This window comes from Salvelinus alpinus, chromosome 5 (assembly GCF_045679555.1).
Source record: "Salvelinus alpinus chromosome 5, SLU_Salpinus.1, whole genome shotgun sequence".
Taxonomy (NCBI): domain Eukaryota; kingdom Metazoa; phylum Chordata; class Actinopteri; order Salmoniformes; family Salmonidae; genus Salvelinus; species Salvelinus alpinus.
The window spans coordinates 98,793,356-98,819,456 of NC_092090.1; the positions used below are offsets into that span (position 1 = coordinate 98,793,356).

Here is a 26,101-nt window from a genome sequence, read left to right on the forward strand (position 1 = left end):
TTGGAGCTAGAAACACAAGCATTTAGCCTGGTATTACTGTTGGAGCTAGAAACACAAGCATTTAGCCTGGTATTACTGTAGGAGCTAGAAACAAGCATTTCGCCTGGTATTACTGTCGGAGCTAGAAACACAAGCATTTAGCCTGGTATTACTGTTGGAGCTAGAGACACAAGCATTTAGCCTGGTATTACTGTCGGAGCTAGAGACACAAGCATTTCGCTGCTCCTACGGAAACATCTGCAAATATGATTACTCGACCAATAAACATTTGATTTACAGTCATCGCTGCACAGATATTTTAAAGTAAGCTTCTGGCATCAGGAGTCTTTGCGATGCTAGGTTTACCAAAAAAGGTCGACCAGAAAAGGAGACAAATTTCTGTTTTTCACCAAAATGGACAATAAAGCATCTCTCCGCTTCTCACAGCGACTACGCCGGGGAACGGGCAGCCGGGTGCTCCACAGACAGCCAACCGGGTCCTCCAGCAGCTGCAGCCTGGAGACCTGCGTCTGCAACAACAAGAGCAGCGACACCCCGTCCATCCACAGCAGCTCCTTCAGGTACTACTGAGTCACACAAATTACACCGTAGCAACAAAATCCGTGTCGACGCTTATTCCACCCACTACGACTAACACCGCCCTGCAAGGTGATATGGGCTGTACTGGGTTGTCCTGAACTGTACACAGAGAGCCACATGATCTATCAATATCTAGAAATCATCAGGAGAAATCTAAACGATCTCTGTACCCTTTAACAGTACCAGCAGGCCCTTCAGCAGCAGCTCCAACAGCAGGCCCTGCTCCAACAACCGATGACGATGCAGCCCATGAACCAGCAACAACAGGCCCACTACACAGCCATGGTAAGAGCCATGTCCGTTGTCCAATTTGGCTTTTATAAAGGAAATTCCCCTTTTTTGTGGTCTTAACTTTAAATGCTGATCAAACTGCCTCCATGTTGATGGTCTATCTCCACCGTAGACGTTCATGACACGCAGGTTAAAATACCTAAACCAACTGTATTCATTTGGGGAATATGTTGAAACAAACATTCATGGACGTTTTAGCTCGTTTGCTGTTGCTAGCTAATTTGTGCTGGGAGGTAAACATTGGGCCGTTTATTTTACCTGAAATGCGCTTCGTTTTTATTTTGTTGTTGCTGGATCTTTGTAGTATTTTGACCCATTTTTTTGAAGTCACAAAATTGTTTTGATCTCTATTCCCAACAATTAATCCACAGATAAGAGGGAACTTAATGTTCAGTTTTCTCCTCGTTCATTCTTCTGTGGATTTTATATGGCAGTTGGCAACCAATTTTTTTATATTTTATTTATTTAACTAGGCAAGTCAGTTAAGAACACATTCTTATTTACAATGACGGCCTATCAAAAGGCAAAAGACCTCCTGCGAGGACGGGGGCTGGGATTAAAAATAAAAAATAAATAACATATAAATATAAGACAAACGCATCACGACAAGAGAGTCAACACAACATAAAGAGATACAACACAACACTACATAAAGAGAGACAACACAACACTACTTAAAGAGAGACAACACAACACAACATAAAGAGATACAACACAACACTACATAAAGAGATACAACACTACTTAGAGACAACACAACACTACTTAAAGAGAGACAACACAACACTACATAAAGAGAGACAACACAACACTACATAAAGAGAGACAACACAACACTACATAAAGAGAGACAACACAACACTACATAAAGAGAGACAACACAACACTACATAAAGAGAGACAACACAACACTACATAAAGAGAGACAACACAACACTACATAAAGAGAGACAACACAACACTACATAAAGAGAGACAACACAACACTACATAAAGAGAGACAACACAACACTACATAAAGAGAGACAACACAACACTACTTAAAGAGAGACAACACAACACTACATAAAGAGAGACAACACAACACTACATAAAGAGAGACAACACAACACTACATAAAGAGAGACAACACAACACTACATAAAGAGAGACAACACAACACTACATAAAGAGAGACAACACAACACTACATAAAGAGAGACAACACAACACTACATAAAGAGAGACAACACAACACTACATAAAGAGAGACAACACAACACTACTTAAAGAGAGACAACACAACACTACATAAAGAGAGACAACACAACACTACTTAAAGAGAGACAACACAACACTACATAAAGAGAGACAACACAACACTACATAAAGAGAGACAACACAACACTACATAAAGAGAGACAACACAACACTACATAGAGACAACACAACACTACATAAAGAGAGACAACACAACACTACATAAAGAGAGACAACACAACACTACATAAAGAGAGACAACACAACACTACATAAAGAGAGACAACACAACACTACTTAAAGAGAGACAACACAACACTACATAAAGAGAGACAACACAACACTACATAAAGAGAGACAACACAACACTACATAAAGAGAGACAACACAACACTACATAAAGAGAGACAACACAACACTACATAAAGAGAGACAACACAACACTACTTAAAGAGAGACAACACAACACTACATAAAGAGAGACAACACAACACTACATAAAGAGAGACAACACAACACTACTTAAAGAGAGACAACACAACACTACATAAAGAGAGACAACACAACACTACATAAAGAGAGACAACACAACACTACTTAAAGAGAGACAACACAACACTACATAAAGAGAGACAACACAACACTACATAAAGAGAGACAACACAACACTACATAAAGAGAGACAACACAACACTACATAAAGAGAGACAACACAACACTACATAAAGAGAGACAACACAACACTACATAAAGAGAGACAACACAACACTACATAAAGAGAGACAACACAACACTACATAAAGAGAGACAACACAACACTACATAAAGAGAGACAACACAACACTACATAAAGAGAGACAACACAACACTACATAAAGAGAGACAACACAACACTACATAAAGAGAGACAACACAACACTACATAAAGAGAGACAACACAACACTACATAAAGAGAGACAACACAACACTACATAAAGAGAGACAACACAACACTACATAAAGAGAGACAACACAACACTACATAAAGAGAGACAACACAACACTACATAAAGAGAGACAACACAACACTACATAAAGAGAGACAACACAACACTACATAAAGAGAGACAACACAACACTACATAAAGAGAGACAACACAACACTACATAAAGACAGACAACACAACACTACATAAAGAGAGACAACACAACACTACATAAAGAGAGACAACACAACACTACATAAAGAGAGACAACACAACACTACATAAAGAGAGACAACACAACACTACATAAAGAGAGACAACACAACACTACATAAAGAGAGACAACACAACACTACATAAAGAGAGACAACACAACACTACATAAAGAGAGACAACACAACACTACTTAAAGAGAGACACCACAACACTACATAAAGAGAGACAACACAACACTACATAAAGAGAGACAACACAACACTACATAAAGAGAGACAACACAACACTACATAAAGAGAGACAACACAACACTACATAAAGAGAGACAACACAACACTACATAAAGAGAGACAACACAACACTACATAAAGAGAGACAACACAACACTACATAAAGAGAGACAACACAACACTACATAAAGAGAGACAACACAACACTACATAAAGAGAGACAACACAACACTACTTAAAGAGAGACAACACAACACTACATAAAGAGAGACAACACAACACTACATAAAGAGAGACAACACAACACTACATAAAGAGAGACAACACAACACTACATAAAGAGAGACAACACAACACTACATAAAGAGAGACAACACAACACTACATAAAGAGAGACAACACAACACTACATAAAGAGAGACAACACAACACTACATAAAGAGAGACAACACAACACTACATAAAGAGAGACAACACAACACTACATAAAGAGAGACAACACAACACTACATAAAGAGAGACAACACAACACTACATAAAGAGAGACAACACAACACTACTTAAAGAGAGACAACACAACACTACATAAAGAGAGACAACACAACACTACATAAAGAGAGACAACACAACACTACATAAAGAGAGACACCACAACACTACATAAAGAGAGACAACACAACACTACATAAAGAGAGACAACACAACACTACATAAAGAGAGACAACACAACACTACATAAAGACAGACAACACAACACTACATAAAGAGAGACAACACAACACTACATAAAGAGAGACACCACAACACTACATAAAGAGAGACACCACAACACTACATAAAGAGAGACAACACAACACTACATAAAGAGAGACAACACAACACTACATAAAGAGAGACAACACAACACTACATAAAGAGAGACAACACAACACTACTTAAAGAGAGACAACACAACACTACATAAAGAGAGACAACACAACACTACATAAAGAGAGACAACACAACACTACATAAAGAGAGACAACACAACACTACATAAAGAGAGACAACACAACACTACATAAAGAGAGACAACACAACACTACATAAAGAGAGACAACACAACACTACATAAAGAGAGACAACACAACACTACATAAAGAGAGACAACACAACACTACATAAAGAGAGACAACACAACACTACTTAAAGAGAGACAACACAACACTACATAAAGAGAGACAACACAACACTACATAAAGAGAGACAACACAACACTACATAAAGAGAGACACCACAACACTACATAAAGAGAGACAACACAACACTACATAAAGAGAGACAACACAACACTACAGAAAGAGAGACAACACAACACTACATAAAGACAGACAACACAACACTACATAAAGACAGACAACACAACACTACATAAAGAGAGACAACACAACACTACATAAAGAGAGACAACACAACACTACATAAAGAGAGACAACACAACACTACATAAAGAGAGACAACACAACACTACATAAAGAGAGACAACACAACACTACATAAAGAGAGACAACACAACACTACATAAAGAGAGACAACACAACACTACATAAAGAGAGACAACACAACACTACATAAAGAGAGACAACACAACACTACATAAAGAGAGACAACACAACACTACATAAAGAGAGACAACACAACACTACATAAAGAGAGACAACACAACACTACATAAAGAGAGACAACACAACACTACATAAAGAGAGACAACACAACACTACATAAAGAGAGACAACACAACACTACATAAAGAGAGACAACACAACACTACATAAAGAGAGACAACACAACACTACATAAAGAGAGACAACACAACACTACATAAAGAGAGACAACACAACACTACATAAAGAGAGACAACACAACACTACATAAAGAGAGACAACACAACACTACATAAAGAGAGACACCACAACACTACATAAAGAGAGACAACACAACACTACATAAAGAGAGACACCACAACACTACATAAAGAGAGACAACACAACACTACATAAAGAGAGACAACACAACACTACATAAAGAGAGACAACACAACACTACATAAAGAGAGACAACACAACACTACATAAAGAGAGACACCACAACACTACATAAAGAGAGACACCACAACACTACATAAAGAGAGACAACACAACACTACATAAAGAGAGACACCACAACACTACATAAAGAGAGACACCACAACACTACATAAAGAGAGACACCACAACACTACATAAAGAGAGACAACACAACACTACATAAAGAGAGACAACACAACACTACATAAAGAGAGACAACACAACACTACATAAAGAGAGACAACACAACACTACATAAAGAGAGACAACACAACACTACATAAAGAGAGACAACACAACACTACATAAAGAGAGACAACACAACACTACATAAAGAGAGACAACACAACACTACATAAAGAGAGACACCACAACACTACATAAAGAGAGACACCACAACACTACATAAAGAGAGACACCACAACACTACATAAAGAGAGACACCACAACACTACATAAAGAGAGACACCACAACACTACATAAAGAGAGACACCACAACACTACTTAAAGAGAGACACCACAACACTACATAAAGAGAGACACCACAACACTACATAAAGAGAGACACCACAACACTACATAAAGAGAGACACCACAACACTACATAAAGAGAGACAACACAACACTACATAAAGAGAGACAACACAACACTACATAAAGAGAGACAACACAACACTACATAAAGAGAGACAACACAACACTACATAAAGAGAGACAACACTACACTACATAAAGAGAGACAACACAACACTACATAAAGAGAGACAACACAACACTACATAAAGAGAGACAACACAACACTACATAAAGAGAGACAACACAACACTACATAAAGAGAGACAACACAACACTACATAAAGAGAGACAACACAACACTACATAAAGAGAGACAACACAACACTACATAAAGAGAGACAACACAACACTACATAAAGAGAGACAACACAACACTACATAAAGAGAGACAACACAACACTACATAAAGAGAGACAACACAACACTACATAAAGAGATACAACACAACACTACATAAAGAGAGACCTAAGACAACAACATAGCATGGCAGCGACACATGACAACACAGCATGGTAGCAACACAACAACAACATGACAGCAACACAACATGACAACAACATGGTAGCAACACAACAACATGACAGCAAACACAACATGGTAGCAACACAACATGACAACAACATGGTAGCAACACAACATGACAACAACATGGTAGCAACACAACATGACAACAACATGGTAGCAACACAACATGACAACAACATGCTAACAACACAAAACAGGGTACAAACATTATTGGGCACAGACAACAGCAGAAAGTGCAAGAAAGTAGAGACAACAACGATACATCACGCAAGATGCATTACTGCCACCTACTGGACTGGAGTGTGAACCCTGTTTCTGTCACTCACTCTCGTGGGTTAGTATGCTCCAACATTTTACCCCTATACACATTAACATGTATAGCAACTTCTAATGTTTGAGTGTTTTTCCATTTTATTTTCTAATGTTTCTTAAACACTCAGTGGTATGGAGTGGTCAGATGGACAGTATAACAGACACACACACACAGCCTGATCTTGGTATAATTTCATTGAATACGGCGACACACACACACACACACACACACACACACACAGTGAACCGGTGGAGTTCACCCAATCCTCTGACTGTGTGGACGGAGCAGATTGCGGCTGAAATTAAACAGATGGTAACCGATGGTAACCGTTCTGTGGAAAACAAGTTAAAAGAGCTTCTGTCTCTAACGGTATGTGTTTGGAGGGCTGGTGTTTGGCCACGGAGGGTAAGTCAACAGGATTTGGGGGTGGTAAAGTTTACTATGAAGTAACTTCTGTTTTGGCACTTGGAAAGCTTGGCAGAGAGTCTTGTTTCTGTGCTGTTTTTAGGGCATCTTGGACATGAAATAGCTAGTTGTTTACTATCTTGGCCCGCTGCCCTGTTTTTTTAAAAAACGGAGTCATTACTCTCCACAACAAGAACCTTGAAACTCCGGGTCGGTCACTTGTAGTTTTTCGCCGTTATGTCATAATCAACTTTTTAATTAAAGTATCTAAAACCATTTTGCTGCTGATACCTCCCAGTCATAGTTCTCCCGTTGGTTACACTCCCGTTGATTTAAATGAATGGTGTCTCTGATCCTCTGTCACCGTTAGTTACCTCCTTCCTTTCCCCCTGGCAGATGCACCAGTACCAACAGGCTTTTGGACAGCACCAACATCCCACCCAGCAGCCTTATGTCACCTGTCCTCTGGAGTACCAGCTTCCCCCAGGCTCCTATAACCCTGCTGGGCCTGGGCCTGTGACTGGGACTATGTCCCCTGTTGAGCCTCCATCCACTAACACCAGGTAACATCCCTCGCCTACTTAGCCTCCACTGTGTTTTTACTGCAATATCTATGTAATGTCTCGGTCAGTAACAGACACCACAAATAATACTCCCTCGCTCTCTCAATCTTTGCGCTCTCTCTCCTCCCTGCCCCTCGTACCCCAGTAGAAGCCCTCTGGTGGACTTCAAGGTGACCACCCCTCCCCCCCAGACCCTGGTCACCCCCCAGACCCTGGTCACCCCCCGGAGCCTGGTCACTCCCCAGAGCCACCCTCCTGACATGTCCCGCTGGAACCCCTTTGGAGAGGACAACTTCTCCAAACTGACGGAGGAGGAAGTGCTGGACCGCGAGTTTGACCTCCTCAGAACAGGCAAGTGTCCCGTCTTTAACCTTCCCCCCCCGGACCTCTACTATTCCATCTCTGACACGGCTTTTTTACACAGATCTTCAACTCGTTCCTGCTCTTACTTACAACTAAGAGAAACTTTTATATGTTATCTATTCATTTGAAATTCATTCTGCAAATGTTCTGTTACATTTCACTCCATTGAATGACCACCACCTCTGTCTAACGGTTCTCTCCCCTCTCTGTCTTAACAGGTAAACCTCTGGAGAGAACCAGTAGCCAGGAGGTAGATCGACCGCTGCAGCCAATCACCCCCGCCGCCAAGCCCCTCCTCCCCGAAGACCTGTTTGGCTCCTCCCCCTTCCTGTCTAGTGCAGGCAAGTCCCCTTCCTGTCCTGCTCCAACAGGAACTACCCTCTTCTGTAGTCCAAACCCCCACTGTTCTGTCCCCCATAAACCCTAAACCCAAGAGGTTGTGAAATCTAAGATCAGGTCACACCACCTTCCCCTCCCCGACGATATAGGATTATTCATTATGATCTAAAAGGCTAAACTGATCCTAGATCAGCACGACCTAGTAGTGTTAGACGCTTTGTGAATACGGGCCGTGGTGCGTAACTGCAGTCTTTTGCTTCAACAACAGAGGAGTTCAAAGGTCAGATATAATTATTAGCAAATTAGAACCGAACAGTTGGTGTGTGTAACACATCTTGTTAATGAAGAAGATGGTAAAGTAGTGATTATTATTTATATATTTTTTTGTCACAAACTATCAGTGAAAAGTTCTAAATGTGTGACCGTTAAGCCATTTTTTTTAATTTTTTTTTTGTTGACATTTGTAATTATATTTACCTTATTAAACTCATTTGAAAATTAGCCACATTGATATATTTTTCAGTGGCCTTCAGTCTCGAAAGCCCCGGTAAGGAGTTTTGCCTCAAATGTTTTATTATATTGTGGTTGGGACTACAGAGGTGTATTCTAGCTACAGCCCCAACCCCAAAATGAATTGTATAACTAAAATATCTCTTAATAATGATCAGTAGAATGTTACAAGATGTTTATCCTAATAGTATGGTAAAGAGGTATATTTATCGTGCGAATGCATCTCGTAACTGTACAGTATTTCTCTTTTATTAGTTACGGACAGGTGTATTTGGTGGCAGTGGAAGGATCCCTACCTATGTAGTCACTTCCTGCTCTGTAAATGTGAATTGGTTATGAGCCATTCTAACACACAACCTAGATTAGTTATTTAATAAGATACTTTTGTATATATATATATTGTATGTGGACACACACACCCTTCAAATTAGTGGATTTGGCTATTTCTTCCACACCTGTTGCTGACTGGTAAAATTGAGCACACCGCCATGCAATCTCCACAGACAAACATTGGCAGTAGAATGGCCTGACTGAAGAGCTCAGTGACTTTCAATGTGACACCGTCATAGGATGCCTTTTAGAACAAGTCAGTTCGTCATATTTCTGCCCTGCTAGAGCTGCCCCGGTCAACTGCCCTGCTAGAGCTGCCCCGGTCAACTGCCCTGCTAGAGCTGCCCCGGTCAACTGCCCTGCTAGAGCTGCCCCGGTCAACTGTCCTGCTAGAGCTGCCCCCCGGTCAACTGTCCTGCTAGAGCTGCCCCCCGGTCAACTGTCCTGCTAGAGCTGCCCCCCGGTCAACTGCCCTGCTAGAGCTGCCCCCCGGTCAACTGCCCTGCTAGAGCTGCCCCCCGGTCAACTGTCCTGCTAGAGCTGCCCCCCGGTCAACTGCCCTGCTAGAGCTGCCCCCCGGTCAACTGCCCTGCTAGAGCTGCCCCCCGGTCAACTGCCCTGCTAGAGCTGCCCCCCGGTCAACTGCCCTGCTAGAGCTGCCCCCCGGTCAACTGCCCTGCTAGAGCTGCCCCCCGGTCAACTGCCCTGCTAGAGCTGCCCCCCGGTCAACTGCCCTGCTAGAGCTGCCCCCCGGTCAACTGCCCTGCTAGAGCTGCCCCCCGGTCAACTGCCCTGCTAGAGCTGCCCCCCGGTCAACTGCCCTGCTAGAGCTGCCCCCCGGTCAACTGCCCTGCTAGAGCTGCCCCGGTCAACTGTCAGTGCTGTTACTGTGAAGTGGGAACGTCTAGGAGCAACAACGGCTCAGCCGTGAAGTGGTAGGCTACAAGCTCACGGAACGGGATCGCCGAGTGCTGAAGCGTGTAAAAATGGTCTGTCCTCGGTTGCAACACTCACTAACGAGTTTCAAACTGCCTCTGGCAGCAACGTCGTCGGGGGAGCTTCATGAAATGGGTTTCCATGGCTGAGCAGCCGCACACAAGCCTAAGATCACCATGCGCTATGCCAAGCGTAGGCTGGAGTGGTGTAAAGCTCACCTCCATTGCACTCTGGTGATGAGTGATGTGACTCTGAGTGATGAATCACACTTCACCATCTGGCAGACCGACGGACGAATCTGGGTTTGGCAGATGCCAGGAGAACGCTATCTGACCTAATGCATAGTGTCAACGGTAAAGTTTGGTGGAGGAGGGATAATGGTCTGGGGCTGTTTTTCATGGTTCAGGCCCCTTAGTTCCAGTGAAGGGAAATCTTAACGCTACAGCACAATGACATTCTAGATAATTCTGTGCTTCCAACTTTGTAGCAACAGTTTGGGGAAGGCCCTTTCCTGATTCAGCATGACAATTCCCCCATGCACAATGCGAGGTCCATACAGAAGTGGTTTGTCGTTGTGGAAGAACTTGACTGGCTTGCACAGATCTCTGAAGTCAACCCCATCGAACACCTTTGGGCTGAATTGGAACGCCGACTGCGAGCCAGGCCTAATTGCCCAAGTCCCGGCAGCAATGTTCCAACATCTAATGGAAAGCCTTCCCAGAAGAGTGGAGGCTGTTATTTATGCCACTCCATATTAATGCCCATGATTTTGGAATGAGATGTTCGACGAGCGAGTGTCCACAAAGTTTTGGTTATGTAGTGTATTTTATAAATTATATTTTAAGATTATACATACATTTTTATGGTAGCTAAATGGACGTTTCTGTTTCATAATATAACAGTCAGCGGTGCCCATATGCCACAATCTGTTAATACCTACAGTGTGGATTAGACTACTACAAGAGTATGACGATGCAAATCCCAGAATGGCTTCCGTTAAGTGATTGTAGTAACTTATTGCAACTGAAGTCTGACACACAGAAATGTGTGTGTCCTATGCGTCATTAACCTAGCACGACTTTGTAGTTTAAGGTATAACTGACTGATAACTTGTGCCACACACAGACAATTAATGTTGCTAAGTTCATTGTCATATTTTCCATCTGTGGTAGGCTAGTTTAGTAATGCCACCAGTTCATCTCTGTACCATTGTTTGTTTAATTCTACTACCTTTTCCAGCTATCGTTTAAGTGAACCTAATATGTGTAATGTTGGTTTGAACAGTGGTATGCTCTACATCGGTCTTCTGCCACTGGGCTGGGCCTGGAGTGTCCCCCGGGGGCTGGGCCTGGAGTGTCCCCCGGGGGCTGGGCCTGGAGTGTCCCCCGGGGGCTGGGCCTGGAGTGCCTCTCTCCCCAGGGGGCTGGGCCTGGAGTGTCTCTCTCCCCCGGGGGCTGGGCCTGGAGTGTCTCTCTCCCCCGGGGGCTGGGCCTGGAGTGTCTCTCTCCCCCGGGGGCTGGGCCTGGAGTGTCTCTCTCCCCCGGGGGCTGGGCCTGGAGTGTCTCTCTCCCCCGGGGGCTGGGCCTGGAGTGTCTCTCTCCCCCGGGGGCTGGGCCTGGAGTGTCTCTCTCCCCCGGGGGCTGGGCCTGGAGTCTCCCCCGGGGGCTGGGCCTGGAGTCTCCCCCGGGGGCTGGGCCTGGAGTCTCCCCCGGGGGCTGGGCCTGGAGTCTCCCCCGGGGGCTGGGCCTGGAGTGTCCCTCTCCCCCGGGGGCTGGGCCTGGAGTCTCTCTCTCCCCCGGGGAGGCTGGGCCTGGAGTCTCTCTCTCCCCCGGGGAGGCTGGGCCTGGAGTCTCTCTCTCCCCCGGGGAGGCTGGGCCTGGAGTCTCTCTCTCCCCCAGGGGGCTGGGCCTGGAGTCTCTCTCTCCCCCAGGGGGCTGGGCCTGGAGTGTCTCTCTCCCCCGGGGAGGCTGGGCCTGGAGTGTCTCTCTCCCCCGGGGGCTGGGCCTGGAGTGTCCCCCCCCCCCCGGGGAGGCTAGGCCTGGAGTGTCCCCCCCCCCCCCGGGGAGGCTAGGCCTGGAGTGTCTCTCTCCCCCGGGGAGGCTGGGCCTGGAGTGTCTCTCTCCCCCGGGGAGGCTGGGCCTGGAGTGTCTCTCTCCCCCGGGGAGGCTAGGCCTGGAGTGTCTCTCTCCCCCGGGGAGGCTAGGCCTGGAGTGTCTCTCTCCCCCGGGGAGGCTAGGCCTGGAGTGTCCCTCTCCCCCGGGGAGGCTAGGCCTGGAGTGTCTCTCTCCCCCGGGGAGGCTGGGCCTGGAGTGTCTCTCTCCCCCGGTGAGGCTAGGCCTGGAGTCTCTCTCTCCCCCGGGGAGGCTAGGCCTGGAGTGTCTCTCTGTAATTCAAGACTCAGAAACCTCTTGTTCAAGACCGTCTTGTTACACTGATGATCAAGGATGTCTTGAGACATTTATGACACTGATAAAGTGCAGCACTGTAGAAAATGGTAGTGAACCGCGTGTGGATAATGAAGACTGCGTTCAAAAAATAGTCTTGAATATGTTGGGGTGTTTTACACTGTCATGTTATTATTTTATAAATGTTGGTTTCACTTCCTTGGCCTACTCACTTTCGTGTTACCGCGGCTCCCGAGTGGCCCAGCGGTCTAAGGCACTGCATCTCAGTGCTTGAGGTCGTCACTACAGACACCTTGGTTCGAAATCCAGGCTGTATCACAACCGGCCGTGATTGGGAGTTCCATAGAGCGGTGCACAATTGGTCCAGCGTCGTCCATGTTTGACCGGGGTAGGCCGTCATTGTAAATAAGAATTTGTTCTTAACTGACTTGCCTAGTTAAATAAAGGTATACAAATCTATATTTTTTTGGGGGGGGTTAAACAGACTCAAACCTAATTTATTATTTAGTTGCATTATTAAACATCTTGATTCTAGAACACTGTCATCAACAAAGATATTTATAATCGTTTGCTCCTGTGAAATAAATGGCTAATTAGTTTAAATGTCACAATCCCTCTGCTGTCACCAGTGAATGATCAAACACGACTAATGGAATGAAACTGTGACGAGACGTTTGTTCTGGTAATGAAATGAAGCAACACGATGATTGACTGGGTATTGAGAATCCTTAATCACAATGTTATTTATTTATATATAAACTCCAGGAAAAAAAAGAAACGTCCTCTCACTGTCAACTGCGTTTTTCAGTGTAAATATTTGAACGAACATAAGATTCAACAACTGAGACATAAACTGAACAAGTTCCACAGGCATGTGACTAACAGAAATGGAATAATGTGTCCCTGAACAAAGGGGGGGTCAAAATTTAAAAGTAACAGTCAGTATTTGGTGTGGCCACCAGCTGCATTAAGTACTGCAGTGCATCTCCTCCTCGTGGACTGCACCAGATTTGCCAGTTCTTGCTGTGAGATGTTACCCCACTCTTCCACCAAGGCACCTGCAAGTTCCCAGACATTTCTGGGGGGGAATGGCCTTAGCCCTCACCCTCCGATCCAACAGGTCCCAGACGTGCTCAATGGGATTGAGATCCGGGCTCTTCGCTGGCCATGGCAGAACACTGACATTCCTGTCTTGCAGGAAATCACACACAGAACGAGCAGTATGGCTGGCGGCATTGTCATGTCAGGATGAGCCTGCAGGAAGGGTACCACATGAGGGAGGAGGATGTCTTCCCTGTTACGCACAGCGTTGAGATTGCCTGCAATGACAACAAGCTCAGTCCGATGATGCTGTGACACACCGCATCAGACCATGACGGACCCTCCACCTCCAAATCGATCCCGCTCCAGAGTACAGGCCTCGGTGTAACGCTCATTCCTTTGACGATAAACGTGAATCCGACCATCAACCCTGGTGAGACAAAACCGTGACTCGTCAGTGAAGAGCACTTTTTGCCAGTCCTGTCTGGTCCAGCGGCGGTGGGTTTGTGCCCATAAGCGATGTTGCCAGTGATGTCTGGTGAGGACCTGCCTTACAACAGGCCTACAAGCCCCCAGTCCAGCCTCTCTCAGCCTATTGCGGACAGTCTAAGCACTGATGGAGGAATTGTGCGTTCCTGGTGTAACTCGGGCAGCTATTGTAACCATGTACCTGTCCCGCAGGTGTGATGTTCAGATATACCGATCCTGTGCAGGTGTTACATGTGGTCTGCCACTGCGAGGTCGATCAGCTGTCCGTCCTGTCTCCCTGTAGCGCTGTCTTAGGTGTCTCACAGTACGGACATTGCAATTTATTGCCCTGGCCACATCTGCAGTCTTCATGCATCCTTGAAGCATGCCTAAGGCATGTTCACTCAGATGGGCATGGACCCTGGGCATCTTTCTTTTGGTGTTTTTTCAGTCCGTAGAAAGGCCTCTTTAGTGTCCTAAGTTTTCATAACTGTGACCTTAATTGCCTACCGACCGTTACACAGGTGCATGTTCATTAATTGTTTATGGTTCATTGAACAAGCATGGGAAACAGTGGTTAAACCCTTTACAATGAAGATCAGTGAAGTTATTTGGATTTTTATGAAAGACAGGGTCCTGAAAAAGGGATGTTTCTGCTGAGTGTATATATGTGTGTGTGTGTGTGTGTGTGTATACACTTTAGAATACGTAACACATGGCCAACACCAAGAACATTTGCTATTGGGAAACCAGACCCTGCTTTATTCCAGGCCTTTAAACCTCCGTCTTCCTGTCTCCACCTCCCAGTGGGTTCTGGAATTATTGGAACCAAACAACTTAAGAAAATACATAATACAAATACTGAGCTATATTGAATGCCCAACATAAATGGGAAAATGTTATACTACAATTGTTCAGAGAAAGAAATTATAAACAATTATTAGATTCTGGTTAGGGCCAGTTTGCGCTGTTCTGTAAAGGGAGTAGTACACAGCGTTGTATGAGATCTTCAGTTTCTTGGCAATTTCTCGCATGGAATAGCCTTCATTTCTCGGAACAAGAATAGACTGATGAGTTTCAGAAGACAGGTCTTTGTTTCTGGCCATTTTGAGCCTGTAATCGAACCTACAAATGCTGATGCTCCAGATACTCAACTAGTCTAAAGAAGGCCAGTTTTATTGCTTCTTTAATCAGAACAACAGTTTTCAGCTGTGCCAACATAATTGCAAAATGGTTTTCTAATGATCAATTAGACTTTTTAAAATGATAAACTTGGATTATCTAACACAACGTGCCATTGGAACACAGGAGGGATGGTTGCTGATAATGGGCCTCTGTACACCTATGTAGATATTCCATTTAAAAAATCAGCCGTTTCCAGTTACAATAGTTATTTATTTCTGATCAATTTGATATTTTTATGGACCAAAAATGAAATATCTGTGACCCCAAACTTTTGAACGGTAGTGTATGTAAATAAGCTCTCTGTATTTTATTTTCAATACATTTGCCCAAATTTCTAATAACATATTTTCACTTTGTCTTTATGAAGTATTTTGTGTAGATGGGTGAGTGGAAAAACATATATTTAATCACATTTTTATGCAGGCTGTAACACAACAAAATGTGGAAATAAGTCAAGAGGTATGAATACTTTCTGAAAGAACTGTACAGGACATGACGCATACAGGACATCTTACTTAGATTACAAAACCATAACACCTGTTCTTTCCATGACGTAGACTGACCAGGTGAATCCGGGTGAAAGATATGATCCCTTATTGATGTCACTTGTTAAATCCACTTCAATCAGTGTAGATGAAGGGGAGGAGACGGGTTAAAGAACATGGGTCAGCATCCCTGTGGAACGATTTCAACACCTTGTAGAGTCCCATGCCCTGATGAATTGAGGCTGTTCTGAGGGCAAAAGGAAAAAGGGGTCCAACTCAATATTAGGAGGGTGTTCCTAATGTTTGGTTATACTCCATGTACATGACACATAAAAAAAACACCAGATGCCATACCATGCCAGACAAAATAATTCTGGGTAATCCAATTGGTGGCCATGTGTGTCCTGACAGTACTAGAAGGGTCTTGAGTGCCACCATCCTCAGCCCACTGCAAGACTCATTTGATTGGTTAAAAAGTACAAATGCCAGAGGATAGCGCATGCAAACATTATACAACACGTCTTTCCAACGTTTTGAATTACTCCCAGCCCCGTATATGGTAGCGCTTGACCCTGGTCTCAAGTTGACATCATTCATTGTCATTGTCACTTTTTTAAAAAGGTCTTTTGAAATCTGCCCGTTTTTTCTAAAGATCAGCAAATACATTTCCAGGTTTCAATCTTCTTATACTGAATAAAAATATAAAACTCTACTCTACAGTTCATATCAGGAAATCAGTCAACAATAACTGTTAACAATAATTTTTTCCCCAAATGTATCTTAAATCCAAATGAAATGTTACAGAAATCATAGACACTATACTGTGTTTACAGTGGCTTGCGAAAGTGTGGGTTCGTCATTTGATTTACACAACATGCCTATCACTTTGAAGATGCAAAATATATTTTTCTTGTGAAACAAGAAATAAGACAAAACACCTTGAGCGTGTATAACTATTCACCCCTCAAGTCAATACTTTGTAGATCCACCTTTTGCAGCCATTACAGCTGCAAGTCTCTTGGGGTATGTCTCTATAAGCTTGGCACATCTAGCCACTGGGATTTTTACCCATTTTTCAATGCAAAACTTCTCCAGCTCCTTCAAGTTGGATGGGTTCTGCTGGTGTACAGCAATCTTTTCAGATTCTCAATTGGATTGCGGTCTGGGCTTTGACTAGGCCATTCCAAGACATTTAAATGTTTCCCCTTAAACCACTCGAGTGTTGTTTTAGCAGTATGCTTAGGATCATTGTCCTGCTGGAAGGTGGACCTCTGTCCCAGTCTCAAGTCTCTGGAAGACAAACAGGTTTCCCTCAAGAATTTCCCTGTATTTAGAGTCATCCATCATTCCTTAAATTCTGACCAGTTTCCCAGTCCCTGCTGATGAATAACAACCCCACAGCATGATGCTGCCACCACCATGCTTCACTGTGGGGATGGTGTTCTCGGGGTGATGAGAAGTGTTGGGTTTGTGCCAGACAGTGTTTTCCTTGATGGCCAAAAAGCTCAATTTTAGTCTCATCTGACCGGAGTACCTTCTTCCGAATGTTTGGGGAGTCTCCCATATGCCTTTTGGCAAACATGTTTGCTTATTTTTTTCTTGAAGCAATGGCTTTTTTCTGGCCACTCTTCCGTAGAGCCCAGCTCTGTGGAGTGTTACGGCTTAAAGTGGTCTTATGGACAGATACTCCAATCTCCGCTGTGGAGCTTTGCAGCTCCTTCTGTGTTATCTTTGGTCTTTTTGTTGCCTCTCTGATTAATGCCCTCCTTGCCTGGTCCGTGAGTTTTGGTGGGCGGCCCTCTCTTGGCAGGTTTGTTGTGGTCCCATATTCTTTCCATTTACTAATAATCGATATAATGATGCTCCGTGGGATGTTCAAAGTTTCAGATCTTTTTTTATAACCCTGATCTGTACTTCTCCACAACTTTGTCCCTGACCTGTTTGGAGAGCTCCTTGGTCTTCATGGTGCCGCTTGCTTGGTGGGGTTGCAGACTCTGGGGCCTTTCAGAACAGGTGTGTGTGTGTATATACTGAGATCATGTGACACTTAGATTGCACACAGGTGGACTTTAACTAATTATGAGACTTCTGAAGGTAATTGGTTGCACCAGATCTGCACCAGATCTTAGGGGCCTCATAGCAAAGGGGGTGAATACATATGCACGCACCACGTTTCATTTAAAAAATATATATATATATTTTTTAAACAATATTTTCTTTTCACTTCACCAATTTGGACTATTTTGTGTAAGTCGAAATAAAAATCATTTTAAATTACAGGTTGTAATGCAACAAAATAGGAAAAACACTAAGGGTGATGAATACTTTTGCAAGGCACTGTATATTTGGTTACTGACAGTGAATATAGCTTTGAGTGTATAGGCTTCTTGATACCGGTAATTTACTTTTAACAACATTCTCTTGTCTGCTTCAATCCAACAGGTTCTAGTGTGGTGGTGATAACTGATCAGCCTATTGAAGAGCTCAGTAACCCAGTCGCTGCCCCCGTACCTGTTCCTGTGGGCCAGCCTGCCCTTGAGGAAGAACTACAACCTCCGGTGGCAAAGGAGCACAAACCAAGTAGGAGGAGAAACTCTCCTGTTGGCGGTTCACAAACGACTCGCAAACCAGGTGGTGACGAATCAGACAGTGACTTTGAGTCAGATCCTCCTTCCCCTAAGAGCAGCGAGGGGGAAGACGAGCCGGAGGACGACGAAGGTCTGAACAACGAGCACAGAGAGTTCTTCAACGAACTGGAAGATTTGGAGGAAACGGAGATGCTGGGACATAGGCCTCTGCTGATGGACTCAGAGGCTGAGGAAGAGTACGACAAACACAGCTCCGACTCAGACTATGAACCCAGGAATGTTAAGGAAGGACTTACTAGGAAGCTAAAAGGAGGAGTGGCTACTGCCACCCGTGAGGGAAGTCCGAGAGTGGAGTCAGAAGACACACTAATCACGATTACGCCTCCCGAGTCGCCTGGTGTGGCGGCTGTTAGAGCCCTCCCCTGTGTCGGTGGCATTGTGGACGTGTTTGGTGCGGATGTGTTTGGTGCTGTGCCCTTCTTTCCTCCAGCGGCAGCTCTGGCAGAAAGAGCAGACATCTTCTCCGCGGCTCCCTTCAGGCAGGTGAGCCAGGAGGCCGTAGTCCACCAGCCCAACCAGGAAGAGTTGGACGTCTTTACTAAGGCCCCATTCAGCCGGAACCTCTCCAAATCTGGCAAGACCGGAAGCAGCGACTTCTCTATGGGTCGGACTCCTTCGGTGTCCCCTGAAAGCATCGACCCGTTCGGCTTCTCCCCCTTCCAGCCCGGCCCCACGGCACCGCCACCAACCACCTCCAGGAGCGCAGAGGACATCTTCCGTCCAGCCTTCGAGAATTCTCTCAGCCCCCAGCAGCAGAGGCTGAAGCAGCGTAGCCTCCAGAAGTTGTCCTCACGTCAGAGGAAGTTCTCTGGTGGCACCAGCGGTGGCAGCAATGGCAAGCGCCCCCACGGCACGCCCACTGGCGGTCGCAAGAACAACAAGCCCAGCTTCCGAACCCCCGAGCGTGTCCGCCGGCACAAGAAGGCCGGCAGGAGGGACTCCCAGAGCTCCAACGAGTTCCTTAGCACCTCAGACTCCAAGGAGAACATCAGCGTAACGATGGCAGACGCCGACAAAGGCAAAGGGGCTTCCCTGCCTAGCCTTCCTCATGAGGTCGACCCCTTCGGAGCCAATCCCTTTGGTCCTCAGGATGGCAGCCGACTTAACCAGGGCCAGTACCAAGGGCTTCTGGGGGACAGCAAGGCAGACATAGGTTCGGCCAATGGCAGGCCTCGGACTAGCTCGCTCCATGATGCGTTTGGGGACGGGAACATCATGGATGACTTTGGGGCGGTACCTTTCACAGAACTGGTGGACCACCCTGGGCCTGAACAGCAGCCGTCACAGTCAGTAGAGCTGGATCCCTTCGGAGCTGCGCCGTTCCCCTCCAAACAGTGAATGTCTTGCTCGTCTTCCCGCCACACACACTCTCGTCTTTCTCAATCACACACACTGCTGTGTTACACCAAGCCTATGGAGTCCCGGGGTGAAATTCCCTTCCAAGGGATGCCAATTAGCTTGTTGGTGTGGTAGTTGATTATATTTTCAGCCAAATTTAACTGCGGTCGGCAACTGCGCTAATGTGTTTCCAATGCTCCCCCCCCCCCCCCCCCCTAAAGGATATTTCAATACATTAATAACTGGACTTTGGGATTAACAAAACCAACATAAACCTGTGGAGTATGTCTGATTTTTATTTCAGGTTCTGTATGAATTTCCTTCACCTGTATCTGTTAGCTGACATGCCTTTTTATGCTGCGTCACAATACGTGTCTCTTGAGACATGGAGATCGATTTGGTTTGACTCAAGATCACACTGTGTCAAACAACAAGATTGCTCAGTTTTCTGGTTGCTTGAGTTGCTGCTGAAAAAAAAAAAAAAATGTGTAAAGATTGTGGCCTCCGTGATCTACCGATGAGATTAATTTAGCTCCGCGATCTACCAATAAGATTAATTTAGCACCGTAAAGCCTTATGGACATGACTCCGCCTTGCTGCACAGTACCTCGGAAACCATTTGGCTAAGGAAATGGCTAACGTTGCCTTTTGTGTCAACGGAGTGATTCGTTTAAGAGTAGGCCTTTATCACTTTATCATTTCACCCTACTTAGACCTTTTCGTTTCTATGCACATTTCTTTCCATTTAGTCTACTTACAGTAGATAACAGCTCATTTTTTATTTCTTTTGAATTTTAATTGCAATATATTCACTAGAATGAAAGGGATTCGGTTTATTTAATTTTAAAGATTTCTCTTTTATTATTTAGGATTTTTTTTCATTTTAGGTTTAATTCCAGACTTTGAACTTGTCAATAAGTACTGTTTAATGTGATATTTTACCTCAAACAATAAAAAATATCATTTTTGAATAAGGGGAAAAACACAACCCATTTTCCTACATGGCGATACTGAGTATAATATATCTGACTACTTCCACCTCTTGAGACGGTCTCCTGTCTTTAATCTATTGGTAACATAAGCCATGCCAAATCTCCTACCATTTACTTGTAGTCTAATTAGAATCAGGTCACGTGTCCAAATTGTTTTAAATGAATGCACTTTCAGCATCAACTCTTCCATTGGCTAGTAATTATGGCAATTATGAATCTGAGGATACAGAAAGGACAGATATGTCGCTGTCTGATAACCCCGTAACTCAATTTATTTGTTTTCATTCTATTGAAAGCATTAACTCTCAATGACTCTGATCAAGAAGCTATTCAAAATGGCTTCAGAAGTTTTCATAATTGTATGATTTTAAGGGGAACATATGGAATTATTTTGAATTTCCTGAAAAGTTTGTTTAGGAGATGAGGTTCTCAGTGACGATATGTACCTACCTTTTTGGCACATTAATTTTTAAGGAAAAAGCTCGTAGCTGCCTTATTCGCCTATGGAACCCTGTGATTTGAATATTTTGTTTCATTTTTATTTAAGGTTAATCTTGTTTTGTATTTATCATGCTATACTGCTGTCTAATAATGCAATAAACACGTTTGATTAAATGTGTGCTGTCCTTGGAAAGTCATGTAAAGCACATTTTTAGACCCCTCTGCTAGCAATAGTGATTTTATTCATAACTCATGAGTAATAAAAGTCAACATTATAAAATAAGGTGTCGGAGGGGATGGCTGCAGTTCTACGAGCTCCTAACCAATTGTTCTAATTTGTATATTTTTTTACTTATTTTGTACATAATGTGTGAATGCTATTCATTGACTACAGCTCAGCGTTCAACACCATAGTGCCCTCAAAGCTCATCACTAAGCAAAGGAACCTGGGACTAAACACCTCCCTCTGCAACTGGATCCTGGACTTCCTGACGGGCCGCTCCCAGGTGGTAAGGGTAGGTAGCAACACATCTACCATGCTGATCCTCAACACTGGGGCCCCTCAGGGGTGGTGCGTCCTTAGTCCCCTACTGTACTCCGTTTACCCACCACTGTATTCCCTGTTCACACAAGTTTGCTCCCTCTGCTTTTTCCTGAAGTCCACGATCATCTCCTTTGTTTTGTTGATGTTGAGTGAGAGGTTATTTTCCTGACATCATACTTCGAGGGCCCTCACCTCCTCCCTGTAGGTCGTCTCGTCGTTGTTGGTAATCAAGCCTACCATTGTAGTGTCGTCTGCTAACTTGATTGAGTTGGAAGCGTGCATGGCCACACAGTCATGGGTGAACAGGGAGTACAGGGCTGAGAAGGCACCCTTGTGGGGCCTCAGTTGCGGATCAGTGGGGTGGAGATGTTACCTACCTTCACCACCTGGGGGCGGCCCGTCAAATGTCCAGGACCCAGTTGCACAAGGCGGGGGTCGAGACCCAGGGTCTCGAGCTTAATGACGAGTTTGGAGGGTTCTATGTTGTTAAATGCTGAGCTGTAGTCAATGAACAGCATTCTTACATAGGTATTCCTCTTGTCCAGATGGGATAGGGCAGTGTGATAGTGATTGCATCGTCAGTGGACCTATTGGGACGGTAAGCAAATTGGAGTTGGTCTAGGGTGTCAGGTAGGGTGGAGGTGATATGATCCTTGATCCCTCAGATGACCTGGCCTCCACAATCACCCGACCTCAACCCAATTGAGATGGTTTGGGATGAGTTGGACCGCAGAGTGAAGGAAAAGCAGCCAACACAGTGCTCAGCAAATGTGGGAACCTGAAAAGCATTCCAGGTGAAGCTGGTTGAGAGAATGCCAAGATTGTGTAAAGCTGTCATCAAGGCAAATGGGTGGCGACTTTGAAGAATATAAAATATATTTCGGTTGGTTTAACACTTTCTTTGGTTACTACATGATCCCATATGTGTTATTTCATAGTTTTGATATCTTCACTATTATTCTATAATGTAGAAAATAGTAAAAACTAAAAAACCGTTGAATGAGTATGTGTCCAAACTTTTGACTGGTACTGTATATACAAAAGTATTTGAACACCCCTTCAAATTGGTGGATTTGTCTAGTTCAGCCACACCTGTTGCTGACCGGTGTATAAAATCGAGCACACAGTCATGCAATCTCCATAAACAAACATTGGCAGTAGAATTGCCTTACTGATGAGCTCAGTGACTTTCAACGTGGCACTGATGTTATTAATGTCTAGGAGCAACAACGGCTCAGCCGCGAAGTGGTAGGCCACACAAGCTCACAGAGCAGGACAGCTGAAGCGCATAGCGCATAAAAATCATCTGTCCTCGGTTTCAACACTCACTACCAAGTTCCAAAACTGCTTTGGAAGCAACGTCAGCACAATAAAAGTTTGTTGGGAGCTTCATGAAATGGCTTTCCGTGGCCGCACACAAGCCTAAGATCACCATGCACAATGCCAAGCGTCGGCTGGAGTGGTGTAAAGCTCACCTCCATTGCACTCTGGAGCAGTGGAAACACGTTTTCTGGAGTGATGAATAATGCTTCACCATCGGCAGTCTGACAGATGAATCTAGGTTTGGCGGATGCCAGGAGAACGCTACCTGCTCCATTGCGTTGGGCCAACTGTACAATTTGGTGGAGAAGGAATAATGGTCTGGGGCTGTTTTTCATGGTTCGGACTAGGCCGCTTAGTTCCAGTGAAAGGGAATCTTAATGCTGGACAGTCCTAGGTGTTCCGCAGGTATTCGGGACAGTCCTACGTGTTCCGCAGGTATTCTGGACAGTCCTAGGTGTTCCGCAGGTATTCTGGACAGTCCTAGGTGTTCCGCAGGTATTCTGGACAGTCCTAGGTGTTCCGCAGGTATTCTGGACAGTCCTAGGTGTTCCGCAGGTATTCTGGACAGTCCTAGGTGTTCCGCAGGTATTCTGGACAGTCCTAGGTGTTCCGCAGGTATTCTGGACAGTCCTAGGTGTTCCGCATGTATTCTGGACAGTCCTAGGTGTTCCGCAGGTATTCTGGACAGTCCTAGGTGTTCCGGGCTGGGCAGCCCTAGGTGCGCTGCAGGTATTCTGGGCAGTCCTAGGTGCTCCGCAGGTATTCTGGGCTGGTCAGTCCTAGAACTGGGATCCCTAGCTTATCTGCGTCCCTATTTGGGGCAACAGTCCTAGGCATGCTCTGTGTCATCTTGGCAGTAGTCCCCTACTGTAGGTGTGATGTGAGTAGTGTCGGCAATCCTAGGCGGTAGTCTACCATTGACAGTCCTGTGTATGTGCTATGAGGTCTGTGCAGGGGATGCTCTGTCGGTGGGACTAGATGAAGAGGGCAGCCTGGTGCCACCAGTCGAACGTCACGATCATCAGAACATGCCACACCTGGTGGCTGGAGCCCAGGTAGTTCAACTGACCTGAGGGAACAGCAGAACTTATGGTTATAGGGAATGGGTTTAGAAAGACAACCGAGAATGTATGGTCTCCAAACCAGGTTCATCCCAAGTGAATCCAAGATGGCGTAGCAGTCGGATGTGTCTTTGTCCTGTCTTGTCCCGTGTAAATAGTATTCGTATTTTTCGTATACATTTCGTATTTATTTTAATTTCACTTTCCATCTAGGAACTGAATATACATTCCTACATTCCGCCTCACCCAATGTGGTACGGACCTGCTATTTTTTATATACTTTAGAACCGTAACCACAATCAGAAGCTAGCCAGATAACTAGCTACTAGCTAGTAGTCAGTTAGCCACTGCCGCGGTCTTCGCCCTTAACTCGGACACAGCCAGCTTCAATACCGGGCCGATACCTGCCAGTCTGCAAGCGCGATATCAACCCAGAGCATATAGGACTGCTTTTTCTCTACCACATCACCGGATTCCTGACGCAAGCTCTGGACAATTACACCGTATTATCACAGCTAGCTAGCTGCAACCGAGTGGCTACTACTGGCTAACACCTCTGTCCCGAAGCAAGCACCAGTTAGCCTTGAGCTAGCCTCGAGCTAGGCCCATCTGCCGGCTAGCTGCAGCGCGATATCAACCCAGAGCATATAGGAATGCTTTTTCTCTACCACATCACCGGATTCCTGACGCAAGCTCTGGACAATTACACCGTATCATCACAGCTAGCTAGCTGCAACCGAGTGGCTACTACTGGCTAACACCTCTGTCCCGAAGCAAGCACCAGTTAGCCTTGAGCTAGCCTCGAGCTAGGCCCATCTGCCGGCTAGCTGCAAGCGCGATATCAACCCAGAGCATATAGGACTGCTTTTTCTCTACCACATCACCGGATTCCTGACGCAAGCTCTGGACAATTACACCGTATCATCACAGCTAGCTAGCTGCAACCGAGTGGCTACTACTGGCTAACACCTCTGTCCCGAAGCAAGCACCAGTTAGCCTTGAGCTAGCCTCGAGCTAGGCCCATCTGCCGGCTAGCTGAAGAGCTAGTGCCACTGCCACTGCCACGAAGCTAGCACCAGTTAGCAAACACTATTCTACAATTCACAACCTCTCTTTCGCCATCGCCATCTGGCTTGGATTCTCTGTCGACACAACCACGTCTGAGCAGACCCCCTCCGTCTGAGCAGACCACCCCCCGGGCTACTAACTTTACACGCCGCGTGCTAGCTTAGTGGAGGCCTCCTCTGCTCCATCTACGGCTGCCCCCTGGACACTATGATCACTTGGCTACATAGCTGATGCATGCTTGACTGTCCATTAATTCACGGTACTCCATTCTGTTTATTTGTGTCTTATCTGTCGGCTCTGTGCTTTAACTCAGGATCTGTGTGTAGTTAATCCGACCCTCTCTGCCTAGTCATCGCCATTTTTACCTGTTGTTGCTGTGTCAGACTAGCACCCTGTTATTGCTGCCGTTATCTTACCTGTTGTTTTAGCTAGCTCTCCCAATCAAGACCTGCAATCACTTTATGCCTTATTGTATGTCTCTCTCAAATATCAATATGCCTTGCATACTGTTGTTCAGGCTAGTTTTCATTGTCATTGTTTTGGTTTGCAATGGACCCTGTAGTTCCACTCTCCGTACCTCTGATACCCCCTTTGTCCCACCCCCCACACATGCGG

The 26,101-nt window shown here is 45.0% G+C and overlaps 1 protein-coding gene across 2 annotated transcripts in view; it reads left to right on the plus strand.

Moving 5' to 3' along the window:
• The window catches only part of LOC139577336 (BMP-2-inducible protein kinase-like), a 68,632-nt gene extending 46,968 nt beyond the window's left edge, over positions 1-21,664 (plus strand). The window contains exons 11-16 of one of the 2 annotated variants that reach the window (XM_071404370.1): positions 427-560; positions 760-864; positions 7,843-8,009; positions 8,158-8,360; positions 8,591-8,713; positions 18,514-21,664. In XM_071404370.1, the coding sequence (XP_071260471.1) occupies positions 427-560; positions 760-864; positions 7,843-8,009; positions 8,158-8,360; positions 8,591-8,713; positions 18,514-20,057 (2,276 nt within the window). In that variant the 3' untranslated portion in view covers positions 20,058-21,664. Of the gene's footprint in view, positions 1-426; positions 561-759; positions 865-7,842; positions 8,010-8,154; positions 8,361-8,590; positions 8,714-18,513 lie in introns of both variants that reach the window. The other variant, XM_071404369.1, reaches the window with a different exon arrangement.
• Positions 21,665-26,101: the final 4,437 nt, after the last annotated feature.